This window comes from Pseudorca crassidens, chromosome 5 (genome assembly GCF_039906515.1).
Source record: "Pseudorca crassidens isolate mPseCra1 chromosome 5, mPseCra1.hap1, whole genome shotgun sequence".
Classification (NCBI taxonomy): Eukaryota; Metazoa; Chordata; class Mammalia; order Artiodactyla; family Delphinidae; genus Pseudorca; species Pseudorca crassidens.
The window spans coordinates 89,416,406-89,434,573 of record NC_090300.1 but is presented as its reverse complement, the minus strand read 5'-3'; the positions used below and the strand labels follow the sequence as shown (position 1 = coordinate 89,434,573).

Below are 18,168 nucleotides of genomic sequence, written 5' to 3'. Positions count from 1 at the left end.
TCATTCTAAAAGCCTATCATCAAGGCACAACCCATTATAAAATGATGTAATAACTTGATGTGGATTGCTGTAAGCTGATCAATATTTTAATGTTAACAAAGTACAGTGATAGGTGATCTTTATCAGGGTTTATTCTTAGCAGCTACATGGAATTTTTTATTTGTGTAATTGTCCCATTTCTAAAATCACAATCCAAATTACAGAAAAATGCTTAAACCTTTCAGCAATGTTTTGTTTGTTTGTTTTTTGTTTTTGTATAGGCTAGGAAGACTAGAAAGTTTGGCAAAAAGGGTAGGAAAAAGTCGTGGCATTCTCTGGTGTATCCACTTCTCATGTGCCTACCCATCTTAGACTTTGACTAGGTTCTGCCGAGTCTCAAAACCCAAGAGTTGCCAGGATTCAGTCCCAACACATTCTACTCCAAGAGGAAAGATAACCACAACCAAGGCCCCACCAAGACAGCCCTGCCTTTCAGTATGGGATGGGGTGCCATCAGCTGCCTTGGATTCCTTCTGGGTCCAGACAGAGAACTTCGGGAGTCACTTCTACTACCTTCAGTCCCAGGGGGAGCAACAGGTGACCTGCGGGGAAAAAAAAGGAACAGAATTCAGACCAATCACTAGCTTCATTCAAAGCCCTTGCACCTGAGGAACTCAACACCTTTTACAAACTTTAATTAATCCTCACTTTCTGAAATAACTATGTATTATTATACCCATTCAATAAATTGGTGTAATGAGGTGTGGAAAGGTCGAGTGATTGGCCTGAGTCTACAATGTGAGTCAGGCGCTCTGATTCCCATCCCAGTGCTTCAAATCAATACATCACCCACTTCTTATCCTACCATTTATCACACATACTGAGTATGTCACAAGCACGTCTAAAACCATCTTAAATAGCTTTTGAGAAATTTGGACTCTAATTCTAGGCTCAAAGATGTTTACTTTTATCTCAAACAACTACAGACTTAAGCTAGGTAACTGGCCATAACCAAAGGCTGCTCCATTTGGACCTGATATTGTCTGACCTTGTTCTCAGCCCTAAACATACTCAGAAATCCAGAAATTGAGTTAGAGCAAGTAAGCGTTTTTCTCTTTTACTGGTATAGTACTGCTACAGTATAGACAGAGCTCCTCAGACAAAGGCAGCCACCATACAAATGCTAACTATATAACGGGATCCTTAGAGGCAGCCACTTGCCTTACATACGTTTTGGTACCTGTCACATACCAATCACCACGCACGGGGCTTCTCTGCTTTGCGAGTGCACAGTAAAAGAAAAGGAGTAATTGTAGAGTCCGGACGCTGGGTAAAGTTCAGGAGCCTTTCGATCACAAAGTAAACAACCCCAAATAAAGAGTCCAAAGAGTGTTCTGATACAATGGACATACTTTGGAAGCACCTGGCAGGTTCTTTTTCGTTCATCTTCTCCGGGGTTTGACAGTAGGCAGCTCTGTGTGTCAGCATGCCCTGCTGCCCGCCGAGCCTCTGCCAGCCGCTGGTTTTCCCTCAGCTCCAGAATTGTTTTCTGCTGTTCCTGAAGTTTCTTCTTCTGCTTTTCAATCAGCTGTTGCTGGAAGATGTGGCGGTTATGGAAATGACCCATGCACATAGGTTCTGCTTTCTGGCTGCTGGTTCTGAGCTTCTCTTTGTTGCCAGGCTGTTGGGAGGGCTCAGTGTCTAGGGCCTTGTGCGGTTTAGTGTCAGATGTATCCAGAGGGACATTCTGGAGGGGAACCTGCAAGATGTCCTTTGTTGGTCTTCCTAGGTGGGGGCTGGGCACATAACCATTGGTCCCCAAGGGAGGTTTTTCCCACAAAGAGGGGACGGCAGCCGCCTGAGAGAGAAGGAACGTGTGATAGCTCAGCTATTTAAAGGACTGTACTGGTGAGATCCAACTCTACCTGGTCAGCACTGTTCTGTTTAATGGCACAATTGCCCTGCACCCCAGCCAGAGCTGCCCTGTGCTCCTGGCCTGACCATCTCAGAAGCCACCAGCCTTAGCCCCGTGAGTCACTCTTAGAACGTGCCCTGCTGCTCACCACAGAAGCTGGTGGGAGAGTGGGTACAATCATACAAACCACTGCCATGGCCAGGATATGTGGAATCAGAAAAATGTGCTCTTAGAAATATCTAATTTGGATAGTTTGTTTGTGAATTAGGCATGATTACTCCAGATATATATTCCAGGAATTTAATCTGCATGAATTGACCCTGAATTTTGCAGGAAATTGAAAATATTGTGGCAAAGTATATACTGTTTCTCAAGACTGTTTGAAAACTAAGGAATAACTTTACAAATCAATAATAGCTCTTTAATAATAACAATAGCTCTTTATTTTTTTATTTTTATTTATTTATTTTTTATATCATTATTGGAGTGTAACTGCTTTACAATGGTGTGTTAGTTTCTGCTTTATAACAAAGTGAATCAGTTATACATATACATATGTTCCCATATCTCTTCCCTCTTGCGTCTCCCTCCCTCCCACCCTCCCTAACAATAGCTCTTTAATAAGAGCTCTTTCAATGTCTCTCTTGCCACCAGTAAATTAATCACAGGGTATCTATTTCAGGATCAAGGCCTAGATTAAAGCATACAGCTTTAATCCAGCTATTCCCAAACAATTTATTTATGGGAAATATTTGCAAGCCCACGATCACTGGGCAAATATCTGCATTATATAAGAATAATGCTACCTAATAATATTTTGTATTAGCATATGGCTTAATAGTTTTCAAAGGTTTATCACATAAATCTCATTTAACACACTGAGGTGTCATACTCAATTACAAATTCTATACAGATGGGAAAGATGCAGAATTCTTAATCAGAAAAATTTATCCTGGCTAAAATAGTGTCACAGTTAAAATGTTTCTTCTAGAATAGTTTGATTCCATGCTCTAAGCCCTGACCAGTTTTTGATTCTGTCACCTGCAGTGGTGTAAGGAAAAAAAGTACTGTGAACTATCTTATTATCTTAGAAGCTTCTAGCTCTAACAGGGCGCCATATTTGGGAACTCAAAGATATTTTTCAGAATGATGGAAATATTTTCCATAGACTCAGCCAAAGTGAAAGATGTGATATATGGAAACTCTGAAATGTTAAATATTTTAAAAAATATCTTTTATTTCAGAAATGTCAGTGGACATTTATTCATGAGAACACCTGCTTAAGCAATTTAGCGTCAAGCAGGGTTTGTGTTTTAGGCCCTTTTAAACTTTGTGGTAATGATACGTTATTAACCCAGCAAGACTGTAAAAGCCTTGAGTACAGCAACAAGATTTCTTTTGGATCATGGTAACTTTTTAAGGTGAAAATAAGAGAACGAAAGAAAATCTTAATGGTACAGACTGTACTTAATAGAACAGGACTGAACAGTCTGGCTCAATTAGAGAAAATCACCTATTAGCTAACTGATAATTTCAAAAAATTTCAAGGTATGAGATATGGGTTTGTGCGTTCCTGTGACCGTACAATTAATGAACATCTAACTATAGATTTTATATTGTCATTTGTTCATGTTACACTATATACTCTGGACAAGATCAGAATTTATCAGTAAACTATAGAGTCTATTATAGCCTTTTATTTTAATTTGCTCTATTTTTCGCAATTTTATCTTTTCTTGATAAAATCTTTTGTCTTGACTTCAGAGATCTGGAGACATTTCTCTTGAGTCTAAATTATATATATACATTTAGTAATTTTTCTGTTTTATGCAGGTAACAAAAAACTTTCTGCTGACATTTTCCGTTTGAAGATAATAGTGGAACTTTGTGAGGTAAAAGGTTCCACAGAGCTATTGGGTGGAACCGATAAGATTCTCTTGGGTCTCAATGGAAACAAGATTATCTAACTGACATAAAGTTACATAAATTGCCTAGGGGAAGGGACCAAATAAGCATCCTCATGATCCCCCTTTGTTGAGACACTAAGCTTGAATTAAAACCAGCCTACTTGCTGGCAGTAATAACAATAATCACAATAAAAAGCAAGGCTGGGAATCATCCAAGTGTTCAATTTAACTTCACACATTTGAGTTAAGTATTGATACTTAAAGGCATTATGTAGAAGGTGGCAGGGGAAGGGTTGGGGGAAGGATAGATTGGGAGTTTGAGATTGACATAAACACACTGCTATATTTAAATAGATAACCAACAAGGACCTACTGCATAGCACAGGGAACTCTGCTCAATATTTTGTAATAACCTAAATGGGAAAAGAATTTGAAAAAGAATCAATACATGTGTAAGTATAATCGAATCACTTTGCTGTACACCTGAAACTAACACAACATTGTTAATCAATAATACTCCAATATAAAATAAAACTTAAGAAAAAAGAAAATGAGTTAAATAGGTTTCCCTACAGATTAATAATTCTGAACTTAGAGCACAGAATTTAAAATAAATGTACAATGTAAAAGAATGAAATTAGAACACTCCCTAACACCACACACAAAAATAAACTCAAAATGGATTAAAGACCTAAATGTAAGGCCAGACACTATCAAACTCTTAGAGGAAAACATAGGCAGAACACTCTATGACATAAATCACAGCAAGATCCTTTTTGACCCACCTCAAAGAGAAATGGAAATAAAAGCAAAAATTAAAAAATGGGACCTAATGAAACTTAAAATCTTTTGCACAGCAAAGGAAACCATAAACAAGGCGAAAAGACAACCCTCAGAATGGGTGAAAATATTTGCAAATGAAGCAACTGACAAAGGGTTAATCTCCAAAATTCACAAGCAGCTCATGCAGTTCAATATCAAAAAACCCAATCCAAAAATGGGCAGAAGACCTAAACAGACATTTCTCCAAAGAAGATATATAGATGGCCAACAACCACATGAAAGGATGCTCAACATCAGTAATCACTAGAGAAATGCAAATCAAAACTACAATGAGGTATCACCTCACACCAGACAGAATGGCTATCACCAAAAAATCTACAAGCAATAAGTGCTGGAGAGGGTGTGGAGAAAAGGGAACCCTCTTGCACTGTTGGTGGGTATGTAAATTGATACAGCTACTATGGAGAACAGTATGGAGGTTCCTTAAAAAACTAAAAATAGAACTACCATATGCCCCAGCAACCCCACTACTGGGCATATACCCTGAGAAAACAATAATTCAAAAAGAGTCATGTACCACAATGTTCATTGCAGCTCTATTTACAATAGCCAGGACACGGAAGCAACCTAAGTGTCCATCGACAGATGAATGGATAAAGAAGATGTGGCACATATGTACAATGGAATATTACTCAGCCATAAAAAGAAATGAAATTGAGTTATTTGTAGTGAGGTGGATGGACCTACACACTGTCATACGAGTGAAGTAAGTCAGAAAGAGAAAAACAAATACCGTATGCTAACACATATATATGGAATCTAAAAAAAAAAAGTGGTTCTGAAGAACCTAGGGGCAGCACAGGAATAAAGATGCAGACGTAGAGAATGGACTTGAGGACATGGGGAGGGGGAAGGGTAAGCTGGGACAAAGTGAGAGAGTGGCATGGACTTATATATACTATCAAATGTAAAATAGATAGCTAGTGGGAAGCAACTGCATAGCACAGGGAGATCAGCTCAGTGCTTTGTGACCACCTAGAGGGGTGGGATAGGGAGGGTGGGAGGGAGACGCAAGAGGGAAGAGTTATGGGGATATATGTATATGTATAGCTGATTCACTTTGTTATAAAGCAGAAACTAACACACTATTGTAAAACAATTATACTCCAATAAAGATGTTAAAAAAATAAATAAAATAAATGTACAACTAGGAAAGTTATTTGTATTCATATATGACAGACAAATAATTAAAAACAAAATAAAACAAAACTTAACTGTATATAGTACCAAACACCATAAATAAACCAAAAAGACAAATAAAAACAATGAAAAAAACCTGCAGAATATATAATAATAAAAGCATCAATAGTCTTAAAAATATAAAGAGCTCCTATAAACAAGAAAAAGATATATATTCAAGGATAAAAATGGATAAAAGGTATCACTATTCATCTTTCTATACCCATTTTCAGATACATATATATATGTAAATGGAAAATATAAAAAATGTTTAACCTCACTAGTAATAAAAAATGCAAATGTTGAAGCAATAGTAACACAAAAAATATTTTACTTGTCAACTTGGCAAAAATGATAAATATGTTATCAGGCAGGAAAACAGGTACTTCTTTGACACAACCTTCCTGGAAGGGCAATTTGGTAAAAGTCTTTAAAATATGCATTCTATTTTTAGGTATTTATCCTAAGTAAAGCCTTATGGATGTGTGCAAAGACTTAGCTACTTGTTCACTGAAGCTCTGTTTATAATAGTGGCAAACTAGAAACAACTTAAATGTCCAGCAACAAAGAAGGAGGTATACAGTCTAGCTCGTGGTTCATGATAGAATTTCATGCAGCCATTAAAAAAGATGGCACAGAATGACAGTCCTTAACCAGGGGTTATTCATCAGGTTCACCCGTGGAACTTTAAAAAAAGTATGGTGCCCCACACCCAGAAATTCTGATTTAGTAGGTCTGATTCTGTGTTATACTCTCAGTTGGGAACTACTGTTGCAGTAGATTTAGTGACACAGAAAATTCTCGTTATATTGCAGAAAATAATTTTAGAAAAACAGATTACGTTATTATTAAGTAGAAAAATATATTCTCATCAAAGTGGGTATAGAGGGAACATATCTCACCATAATAAAAGCCATTTATGATATACCCATAGCCAATATAATACTCAATGGTGAAAAGCTGAAAGCCTTCCCAATAAATTCAGGAACAAGACAAGGGTGCCCACTCTCACCACTTCTATTCAACACAGTATTGGAAGTCCAAGTCACAGCAATCAACAAGAAAGAGAAATAAAAGGTATCCAAATTGGAAGAGAAGAGGTAAAACCGTCACTATTTGCAGATGACATGATTCTCTATACAGGGAACAATAAAGACTCTACACAAAAACTATTAGAACTTTAACAAATGAATTCAGTAAGGGGACTTCCCTGGAGGTCCAGTAGTTAAAACTCCATGCTTCCACTGCAGGGGGCATGGGTTTGATCCCTGATCGGGGAACTAAGATCCTGCATGCCATGTAGCATGGCCAAAAAAAAAAAGGAATTCAGTAAGGTAGCAGGATACAAGATTAACATAGATAAATCTGTTGCATTTGTTAATACTAACAATGAAATATCAGAATGAGAAAGCAAAAAAGAAAATCCCATTTAAAATTACATCATATTGGCACAATACTGTAAATCAACTATACTTCAATAAATAAAATAAAGTTGTGTCCAAAAAAACCTAGGAATAAACTTAAAAGGAAGTGAAAGACCTATACACTGAAAACTACAAAACACTGATAAAGGAAACTGAAGGTGATTCAAAGAAATGGAAAGATATCCCATGCTCTTGAATTGGAATAATTCATACTATTAAAATGGCCATACTGGGCTTCCCTGGTGGTGCAGTGGTTGAGAGTCCGCCTGCCGATGCAGGGGACATGTGTTCGTGCCCTGGTCCAGGAAGATCCCACATGCCGCGGAGCGGCTAGGCCCGTGAGCCATGGCTGCTGAGCCTGTGTGTCCAGAGCCTGTGCTCCACAACGGGAGAGGCCACAACAGTGAGAGGCCCGCGTACCACAAAAAAAAAAAAAAAAAAAAAGGCCATATTACCCAAAGCTACCTACAGATTAAATGCAACCCCTATCAAAATACTCATGACATTTTCCACAGAACTATAACTAATAATCCTAAAATTTATATGGAATCTAAAAGACCAGTATTGCCAAAGCAGTCCTGAAGAAAAAAAACAAAGCTGGAGGCATAACACTTCCAGACTTCAGACAATACTACAAAGCTACAGTAATCAAAACAGCATGGTACTGGCACAAAAACATACATACAGATCAATGGAACAGAATAGGCAGCCCAGAAATAAACCCACACACCTACGGTCAATTAATCTATGACAAAAGAGGCAAGAATATACAATGGAGAAAAAAGTCTCTTCAGCAAGTGGTGCTGGGAAAGCTGGACAATCTCATGTAAATCAGTGAAATCAGAATATTCCTTCATACCATATACAAAAATAAACTCAAAATGGTTTAAAGACCTAAATATAAGACATGAAAGCATCAAACTCCTAGAAGAGAACATAGGCAAAACATTCTTAGACATAAATCATAGCAATATTATCTTAGATCAGGCTCCCAAAGCAAAAGAAATAAAAGCAAAAATAAACCTAATCAAACTACTAAAAAGCTTTTGCACAGCAAAGGAAACCATCCACAAAATGAAGAGACAACACACTGAATGGGAGAAAATATTTGCAAACAATGCAACTGACAAGGAGTTAATATCCAAAATATACAACAATGCATACACCTCAATATCAAAAAAGCAAACAACCCAATAAAGAAAATGGGCAGAAGACCTAAATAAACATTTTTCCGAAGACATACAGATGGCCAACAGGCACATGAAAAGATGCTCAGCATCACTAATTATTAGAGAAATGCAAATCAAAACCACAATGAGATATCACCTCACACTGGTCAGAGTAGCTATCATCAAAAAGTCCACAAATAATAAATGCTGGAGAGGGTGTGAAGAAAAGGGAATCCTTATACACTGTCAGTGGGAATGTAAATTGGTGCATCCACTATGGAAAACAGTACGGAGATTCCTTAAAAAAATAAAAATAGAGCTACCATACAGATCCAGCAATCCCACTCCTGGGCATACATCCAGAAAAAATGAAAACTCTAATTTGAAAAGATACATACACCTCAATGTTCATAGCAGTACTATTTACAATAGCCAAGACATGGAAACAACCCAAATGCCTATCAACAGATGACTGGTTTAAGAAGATGTGGTGTATATATATACAGTGGACTATTACTCAGCCATAAAAAAAGAATGAAATATTGCCATTTGCAGCAACATGGATGGGCCTAGATAATATCATGCTAACTGAAGTAAATCAAACAGAGAAAGACAAATATTATGTGACATCACTTATGTGTGGAATCTAAAAAATAATACAGATGAATGTATATACAAAACTGAAATAGAGTCACAGACATAGAAAACAGACTTATGGTTACCAAAGGGAAAAGGGAAGGGGGAGAGATAAATTAGGAGTATGGGATTAACAGATACAAATTACTGTATATAAAACAGATAAGCAACAAGGATTTACTGTATAGCACAGGGAACTATATGCAATATCTTGTAATAACCTATAATGGAAAATAATCTGAAAAATATATATATATAACTGAATCACTTGTGCTGTATACCTGAAACTAACACAATATTGGAAATCAACTGTATTTCAACTAAAAAAAAAGGAAGAAAAAATACATGGCCTTGGGCTTCCCTGGTGGCACAGTGGTTGAGAGTCCGCCTGCCGATGCGGGGGACACGGGTTCGTGCCCCGGTCCGGGAAGATCCCACATGCTGCAGAGCGGCTGGGCCCGTGAGCCATGGCCACTGAGCCTGCGCATCCAGAGCCTGTGCTCCGCAACAGGAGAGGCCACAACAGTGAGAGGCCCGCATACCGCAAAAGAAAAAAACAAAAAAACATGACCTTCCTTTTCCTGTATTATGACAGATTAGATATCCTCAATGACTTGACTGAAGAAAATTTAAAAGCTAAATACAACATTAAAGAGAAAAATCTGCATATGCCTGAATAGAGAAAAGACAAGATGGCTATACTTCAATATGTGGTTATTTATTGGTGGTTATCTCTAAATGATAGAATTATTGCCTACTTTTCTTTTTCCTCTGTCATTTTCTCCTGCCAAATTGCTACAATTAATACATATGATTCTTCTTATTAGGAAAATAAAAACTTAAACAGTCCCGTCTTATAAGTCACAAGCTCATTTAGAAAGGAAATGCCTGACAATCAAATAAGAGGTGTTCAAGAGTTGTAAACAATGCTTTATATATCTGTTCCTGAAAGAGTCTTTCGCTTAGTTGTTTTAAATTCCCTGTCTATATTACGTCTCTACCAAGTTTCAACTATACCAGTCTGTATGTGATTATAAAAGAGGATTCAGTTCAAGAAAATCAACACTGACTGAAAGATAAACTTTGTGCACTGTAGCAGCTCTCATCTTTTAGATAGCCCAGGCCACGCAACCTGACAACAGCTAACACACCCCAGGCTATACAAGTATAAAGCTCAAAAGCAGGAAGACTAAGCAAAGGAAAAGCAACTTACCTCTCCATTTCTAGGTGGATCCTCCATGGCTGTTGCCTCCTCAAGTAGACTGATGCTTGATGACACGTTTGCACTGAGTTTCCCTAGTGATGCTGCCTTCAGCAGCTCATTCATTTTCTTCCTAGTTTCCTCCTTTGTAACAGCCAGCTCTCTGTTTTGGATCTCTGCACGATGCCAATGCTGCCATTCTGTAAAATGGTGTCGGAGAACTTGTTTCCGGTTATAGTCAGTGGCCAGTTGTTGTTTTCTAAGAAACAAAGCACTTCCATTAAAAAAAAAGAAGCCATTTACTGCTTTTTGGTTGACAATAGAAATGAAATACAAGTCCAAAGGAGTCCCAGAAATGCTCCATTTTAGCTCCAGCTTATTCTTTTATTTAAGCTCAAAGGAATCATTTTATAAAGCTCCCCAAGGCAAAGGGTCTGCTCATAGAAGTCATTGGCACCTCAAGGCATTGCTTCAGAAGAATGACGGTTCTGTTCTATCACATCACAAAGACATATTAAATTTTCTGATTACGATAAAATAGTTTCTGAGAGCTTTTGGAGGGGAAGGAGCAGAAAGAATAGGTATTCAAATAACTGCTTTTAAAAAATATGCATACACGAGGGAGATATTCAGCTATACTTGCAAATCGAAGGAAGACGAGGTTTGGGAGAAAAAGAAAGGAACGAAACTTAACAAGTGAATTGTCAATAATTAAGTATAAGACTTATAAAAATCAACATGAAATTATGAGGGTGGATCTTGTGGAAGAAGGACTTGGTCAGAGAAAGGCTCTCTATAGAGAAGGTCTCATTTACCAAAGCCATAAACTGAGTGAATGAAGAACTGCTTTGTGAAGACACTTGTTGAACATTAGAAATGTGTGAAGGGCATACACAAGGCACTTGCTCTCAGAGAACTCACTCACAGTCTAGTAGGGGGTCTGATTCACTCTCTTCCTAAGGAGGAGCTCCTTTTGATTCCTGGAAACTTCATGATGTTAGGGGATGTGCCTGAGTGGAGTTGGGAACTGCCAGCTACATTCCCCTCCCAAAGGGACTCTCCATTAGGAGACATGTTTGTGGTAGCCAGTTGAGAATTCAAGTGTAGAGCTTTCTGAGATCAACCTATAAGTGGATGATTATTGTCTCTGAAGAAGTGAGCTGTAGAGCTTGGAACTTATGTTGCAACCGGGGTCAGTTTCGAGGTTTAAGATCTGATTGTTTAGATACCTACGTGATTTTATCTTGTAAAGATGACTGGAATAAGGTCTCTACAACACTATTTGCATATCCATTTCTGTTAAACATAAATAATGTTTAACCCACCTCATGGACTTTTTGGGGTCATATCAAAAAAATCGTAACATTTTAAGCCAATGAGTCAGAAGAACATTTCTACAGTTCTTAAATGCTTAAGTGACTTTTAAACCTTTTTTGACTGTCACCTAAAGAAAAAAGTGTCACACTATGACTTCAAAATAAGTTGATGTGTGTACATGTGCATGAAACAAAAGTATATATAATTGAAACAAAGGTTCCACCAAACGATATTCACCCTTACTACCAGAGGTATACTCCAATGTTTCTTTTCTAATCTTTTCTATTTTTTAAAAAATATGCCTCATCTTGAGTCTGATTTTAGGACCCATTAATGAGTTAAAACCCTTAGCTTGAAATACTACTCTAGAGTCACAGAATTTAACATTATGTCGGAGAAGTTCGGTGAAACAACCAATTAGTGAGAGTAGTGTTGACTGAAATAATAGAATTCAGGGTAAATGCTAACAGCAATTCTGCCAAGAGCATATTTCATTATATATAATTGCTTCTTTCTAATGCAATGATAGATAATAAATATGATTGACTGATGGTTTTTATAATAAAAATACAATATAGGTGGTAATAAACATCTATATATAATATTTTACTTTGATAAAAAAAGAAAGTATCTGAGACTGAATAATCTTGAAACAAAAATTTTAAAAGAAATAAGAATAATAAATCAGGTAGCAACACAGGGTAAGAACAAAGCTCCAAAAATATCAATGTCTAAATAGTAAAACAAACAAAACACCTGATGGCATTTTACTCAAGTAAGTGGAAATCATGTATTTCCACAGACTAGAAGACATATGTTGCTCTGTCTGATTAATGTAAAATTTGATTTACATCAATCTGCTTAGGAAGGAGGAGTGTGAAATTTACCTGATGAGTTAATTTCATGTTTTTACAGCATAAACAGCCAAAAGCCACACTGGAGTTCTGACTGTCAAGGAGAGGGTTATTTGGACAGTATGAAAAGGCAAAGAGAAAAATATTTCTGGTAAATATAACAAAAAGACTAAACAGTAAAAAAAAAAAGGTGGGTTAAAAACTGCGTGTTAATTATTGTGTTTAGAGCCCTCTCTATCATGATCATGCAGGAGATTTGAAGATGTACTTAAGATATCTATGTTCATGGGAAGGGTAAGAACACAGAAGCTAGGGATCCAGAGACAAGACTGGTTGTACTCTTGCTCGCTTGCAGTTCACTTCAGCAGAGTGACAATATTGCAGATAAGTTCATTTCTATACTTTTTTTTTAAAGAATGGATGCACTTATAAAGTTATTTATTTATTTATTTTTGGCTGCGTTGGGTCTTCGTTGCTGCACACGGGCTTTCTCTAATTGCCACGAGCAGGGGCTGCTCTTCACTGCGGTGCGCAGGCTTCTTATTGCGGTGGCTTCTCCTGTTGCAGAGCACGGGCTCTAGGCACGCAGGCTTCAGTAGTTGCAGCACACAGCCTCAGTAGTTGTGACGCACGGGCTTAGCTGCTCTGTGACATGTGGGATCTTCCCGGATCAGTGCTCAAACCCACGTCCCCTGCACTGGCAGGCGGACTCCCAACCACTGCGCCACCAGGGAAGTCCCCATTTCTATACTTTTTAAATGATGACACTAAAAACACAAATATTTCTGAAAGTGAAAAATCACTTAAATTTCTTAAAAGCTTAGTCAGATGTGATTTACTTGGGCACGCTAACCCAAAGAAATGGTTCCACAGTTCCCAGATAATCATAAAATGAAGGACAGAGTTTCTTTATGGAAAACATCCTATCCCAATATGTTTCCAAGCTGAAATCAGGGAATTTCTGGCAAGGGTCTATAAACTGATCATTATAATTATACAACTGCATGCAGAGAAAGACTGTCTCTAAAGAACTAAGAATATAAGATATATAGGTTTAAATAGGAATTTAAATATGAACCAGGATGCTTAGAATCAACACCTCAAATGATACTCAGTTATTGATGCACGTTCTAAAACACAGTAGTCAGAAGAACACCAACTAGATATAGTACACTGGGCAAGCAGCTGAAAGTATCTAAATTCCTCCTCAAAGATGGTGTCACTCTAACAACAACAACAAGCCCTATACTGCCTATCCTACAGGATTTTGTTTTTAAAGATGTGATTAAATTTTAAAAAGAACCTGAAAATATAGAACAAATTCACATGTAAGGTAATAACACTACCTTAGGACAAGACTACTAGATACCTAAGAAGTGTCTTGAATTTTTTAAAGGGAAATGAGAAATGACAAATAAATAACCACATACTACTGATCTGATTGAGTGCTGAAATCTGAACAGAACATAAAAATAGCAATGATGCAAACAGCTGCATTTGGGACGGGCAGGTTCAGCAGGAATAGGAATGTATAAGCTAATGCATTCAGAAATGCACCAGGCAGCCCCCCAGGGAAAATGTGGAAGATAACACAGTTCTGTTTTAAAGAGCTTTAAAGTGAGCCAGTCAATGCAAGTCCGGTCCTCCTGCCTCTCTGGCAGATACCAGGAGCTTTATCAGCTTCAGATGCCATGCAATTTCTAGCCTCTCAACTGGATACCCAGGAAGGGCAATGGACCATGACTAACAGAGGTGCTCCATAAATGACTGTCCTAACGCAGGCTGAAATCAGGAGTGCTGGGAATGGGGAATATCTAACAGTCTCTTTTCAATTCAGTCTCCCCACCCCTAGGCTAGCCTGGCGGGTTCACCCCAGCCTCTTCCCACACAAGCTGCATATGTGCTGGTTTACCAGTTTTCCCCTAAACTGAAAAGTGCTCTCTTCCACTTAGCCACGATCTGTCTCTCTCAGAAGATGGGACCAAAGAGTTTCTATTTTTAAAAAGCTGCTTGGGGGATTGTAATGCATGATAGCCAAGTCTATGTCACTCCTAAGTTTTTATATTATTGTGCCTTCTGTTGCAATTATTTTTAGTATTTGGGTAAATTTTTAACTTCTTCACTTAGACTGAAAACTCCTAGAAGGCAGGAGTACCCCTGCTGGTACTTAAGAAAGAGTCTAGGGACTTCCCTGGCAGTCCACTGGTTAAGACTCCACACTCCCAATGCAGGGGGCCCGGGTTCAATCCCTGGTCGGGGAACTAAGATCCCGCATGCCTCATGGCATGGTCAAAAAAAGTCTAGTACACAGTAAGCATCAGTAAAGCTGACTGACTGAATATATGCTATCAAACAGAATAAATGAATGAGTGAATGAATGAATGCCATGGTTTAAGGGACATCATAGGGCCAGTTTTTCTACTGGCCTGCCACTGTACCCTCAAATCCCCATCACTTACATTTTGGGCACTGTTTCCAGACAATGCCTATTAATGTATAAGTTTCCTGGGAGGGATAACATCAGTTGAGGAGTACAGAGACAGAGCATGAGGGGACAGAGGGACACAGGGAAGAGATAAAAGCCTGTTCCAGGAAAGGCCCAAAGTATTTGGTACTGAGTAACAAGGCTCAGGAAGGGTGGGTAGAGGATGTTGAAACAAATCCTGCTTCTTCCCAATTTGTCTAGGGCTGGCTGTAAATTGAGAGAAGAAGGGAGAGAGGAGGAATGAAAGATCTGGAGCCAACTTTCAGAAGTGAATATGCTAAAGAATTTAAAAATAGTTCAAATTCCCATACCACCATGTCCAAGGGTCTAATTTAGCGTGTATACCAGAATTTTGTTGTATTGCCTGAGTGACTGAATCCTTAGTTAGAGTTCGGGAATATTTGTTAATGTTGCAATTGTATTACAATATTGTATTGAAATTTTATAACACCATTACCATAACTACTTTTAAAAGAAAAGAGACGGACAAAAATTCCTATTAGGGAAAGCAAGGTACATTTTTTAGAAGAAATACATGGATGACCTTGGAGTGGAGTGAGACTCTGAGCACAGGCTCGGTAAGAAAATATGGTGGCTGGACTTCCCTGATGGCGCAGTGGTTAAGAATCCGCCTGCTAACGCAGGGGACATGGGTTCAAGCCCTGGTCTGGGAAGATCCCACATGCCGCGGAGCAACTAAGCCTGTGCGCCACAACTACTGAGCCTGCGCTCTAGAGCCCGCGAGCTACAACTACTGAAGCCCATGTGCCTAGAGCCCATGCTCTGCAACAAGAGAAGCCACTGCAATGAGAAGCCTGCACACCGCAATGATGAGTAGCCCCCGCTCACTGCAACTAGAGAGAGCCCGCACGCAGCAACGAAGACTCAACGCAGCCAAAAATAAATAAATAAATAAATTTATAAAAAAGAAAATATGGTGGCTAAATCATGAATGAGAAGAAGCGAGGGATCTGTTGTTGCTCCAGAGAGAAAGTGGGAAGAACAAAAAGGAAAGAAGGCAAAGAAAGAAGCCCAAAAGGCTGGGCCCTACATAGCCAGTAAGAGGAAAGCCCAAGTGGCAAAAACAAATGCGGATTCAAGAGCTGGAGGCTAAGGACACAGCTGACATCTGAGAAACAGACACAGCAAATGATTTCCATGTCCAGGTGGATGGGCCAAAGAACCACCTATGTCTTGCCAATCTGGTAAGAGTTTAGTTGCTACAATGAGCAACCCATCTACAATAAATGCGCTCTATCCCTCGATCTCACTATTTAGAAAAAAGTGCTTGAAAATGTTATGGAGTTAAATTGCAGGAGAGGAAGCAACTGAGCTCTTCATTCATCCACTAACTCACCTATTATTCAACAATTATGTATTTGGTGTACACAGAGGAACTGGGAGAGACTCTGATGAGCACGGTAAAGAGGGTCCTAGCTCTTCTGACACCCCCGATCCCACTGACATTTCTTGGTTTCTGCTTGTATTGATAGTAGCTACCTTTGAGCTTTTTTCTCCACCTCTATTATTCCAACCTTCTTTGAACAAAATCACCTAACAATTTCCTAAAACAATCTCTAGAACAAAGAACAACATGCAGAGAGCCTGGGATCTGTAGGAAAGCAGCATGAAGGACAGTTTGTATCTAATAGCTCCTTTCTTATATGTTTCTAGCATAACCTGTTATTTGTTCATTATTGCTCTTGTTTTACATCTATAATCATCTGACGTCAACTGCAATATAACTGAAAAACATGACTGTCTTAGGGAGCCATCACCTACATGCTATTTAACTAGGAGCAGCATGTTATAGGAAAAAGCATCTGACTCAGCATCGAAAGGACCAGGCTCTAGTCCTGGACTGGCTACTCGTAACTTTATGACTTGAGACAGTTGTTTATCCTTTTTGTGCCTTACTTTTATCATCTGTAAAATGAGGGGCTGGATTAGATGCTCCTTGAGGTGCTTTCCTACTCTAAGAACTTTTTGCTCTAAAGTTTTATAGTAAAAAAAATTATTATAAGTTAAATATTTTCTAACTCTGACAGTTAAAAAAATGTAGCACCCATTCTGAACATTTAAAAATAGACACTTGAAAATAATTCACAGATATGAGACAAGAAGTTCTAAGAGGATCTTTAAAAAAAATTGGCACATAATGCTATTATGAAATCCCCATTTAGTCCTTTTATATTTAAATAGTTTAATTGGAATGGAATCTGAAGTTCTTCAGATTTTTCTTCTACAAGTTTCTTCTGGCATGTAAATTTCATAGACCACTTTTACCTTTAACATCTTAGTTGCCACTCCCTCTATGCCCTCACTCATGATGCTTCCCCTTTCCAACACCTCCAGTTTCTCTTCTTTATCCAACAAATCCAGCTTTGAGTAAGTTATCATCCCAATTCCCTGGATCAATCACTAGGTCCTGAAAATTTAGACATAAATTGTGAAAGAGCTTTTTTTTTTTTCCCCACTGAAGATTTCCCCCAGCATAGTGTAGGAAAGGAAAACTGTCTAGGTCACCCTCCTGCTTAAAAACCTTCAGGAATTCACCTTTATTTACCTAAGAACGCCTAAACTCCTTGCCCTAGCATTTAAGGCCTTCCACAAGTTGATGAACTTGACAACCACATGCTTGATGATTTCCAGCCACACGTAATGCCATTATCTCATCTCCCTCTTTCTACCTAGGAATATCCTACTTACTGTTCAGAGCCCAGCAAGACCCATCTTCCTGATAAAGCCTTTCCGGACACTCTGTAGGAGACTCCCCAGTTACTTCCCTCTACTAAGTTCTCAGCAGCAGAAGGAGATGCATTACAAAGTTTATAATGTTAATCCATACCTGTACTGTTTCTAGATCTCGTTTTCCCCACAAAACTGAGTTCTTTGAGGACAAGGGGCCATGTGTCAGGCTCCTAAGTATTCTCCCCAGGGCCTGATGCTGTCACAGGAATGCACAACTCCAGGGGGCGCCATTCCCTTCTACATGACGATACTTTCACATACCATTCATCCAATTTTTCACCCAGAAGGAATAACAGAGTTGCTCGTAGAAAAGTGATTAAACGTAAGACCGTGAACTGCTCCCTCCAGCTCCCCCAACCAATAAACAAATGGCTCCCTCTACATCTATGATTTCGGTTCAAGAATGCAAAGTTGACCTTGGAAATGAAAAGAAGAAAATGTATTTGATTTTAGGATGAAGGAACAAAGAAAGTTTTATTTGAAGGCAAATTCTGTGTCATTCACAAGC

The 18,168-nt window shown here is 38.5% G+C and overlaps 1 protein-coding gene across 7 annotated transcripts in view; it reads right to left on the bottom strand.

Annotated features, from left to right (window-relative positions):
• Window positions 1-18,168, bottom strand: part of CCDC191 (coiled-coil domain containing 191) — a 100,267-nt gene that overhangs the window by 40,361 nt on the left and 41,738 nt on the right. For 5 of the 7 annotated variants that reach the window (XM_067738849.1, XM_067738850.1, XM_067738851.1 and 2 more), the window contains exons 9-11: window positions 10,266-10,512; window positions 1,392-1,837; window positions 469-581 (exon numbers count right to left, since the gene is read on the bottom strand). In XM_067738849.1, coding sequence (XP_067594950.1) covers window positions 469-581; window positions 1,392-1,837; window positions 10,266-10,512 — 806 coding nt within the window. The remainder of the gene's footprint in view (window positions 1-468; window positions 582-1,391; window positions 1,838-10,265; window positions 10,513-18,168) is intronic. The other 2 variants (XM_067738853.1, XM_067738855.1) reach the window with 2 other exon arrangements.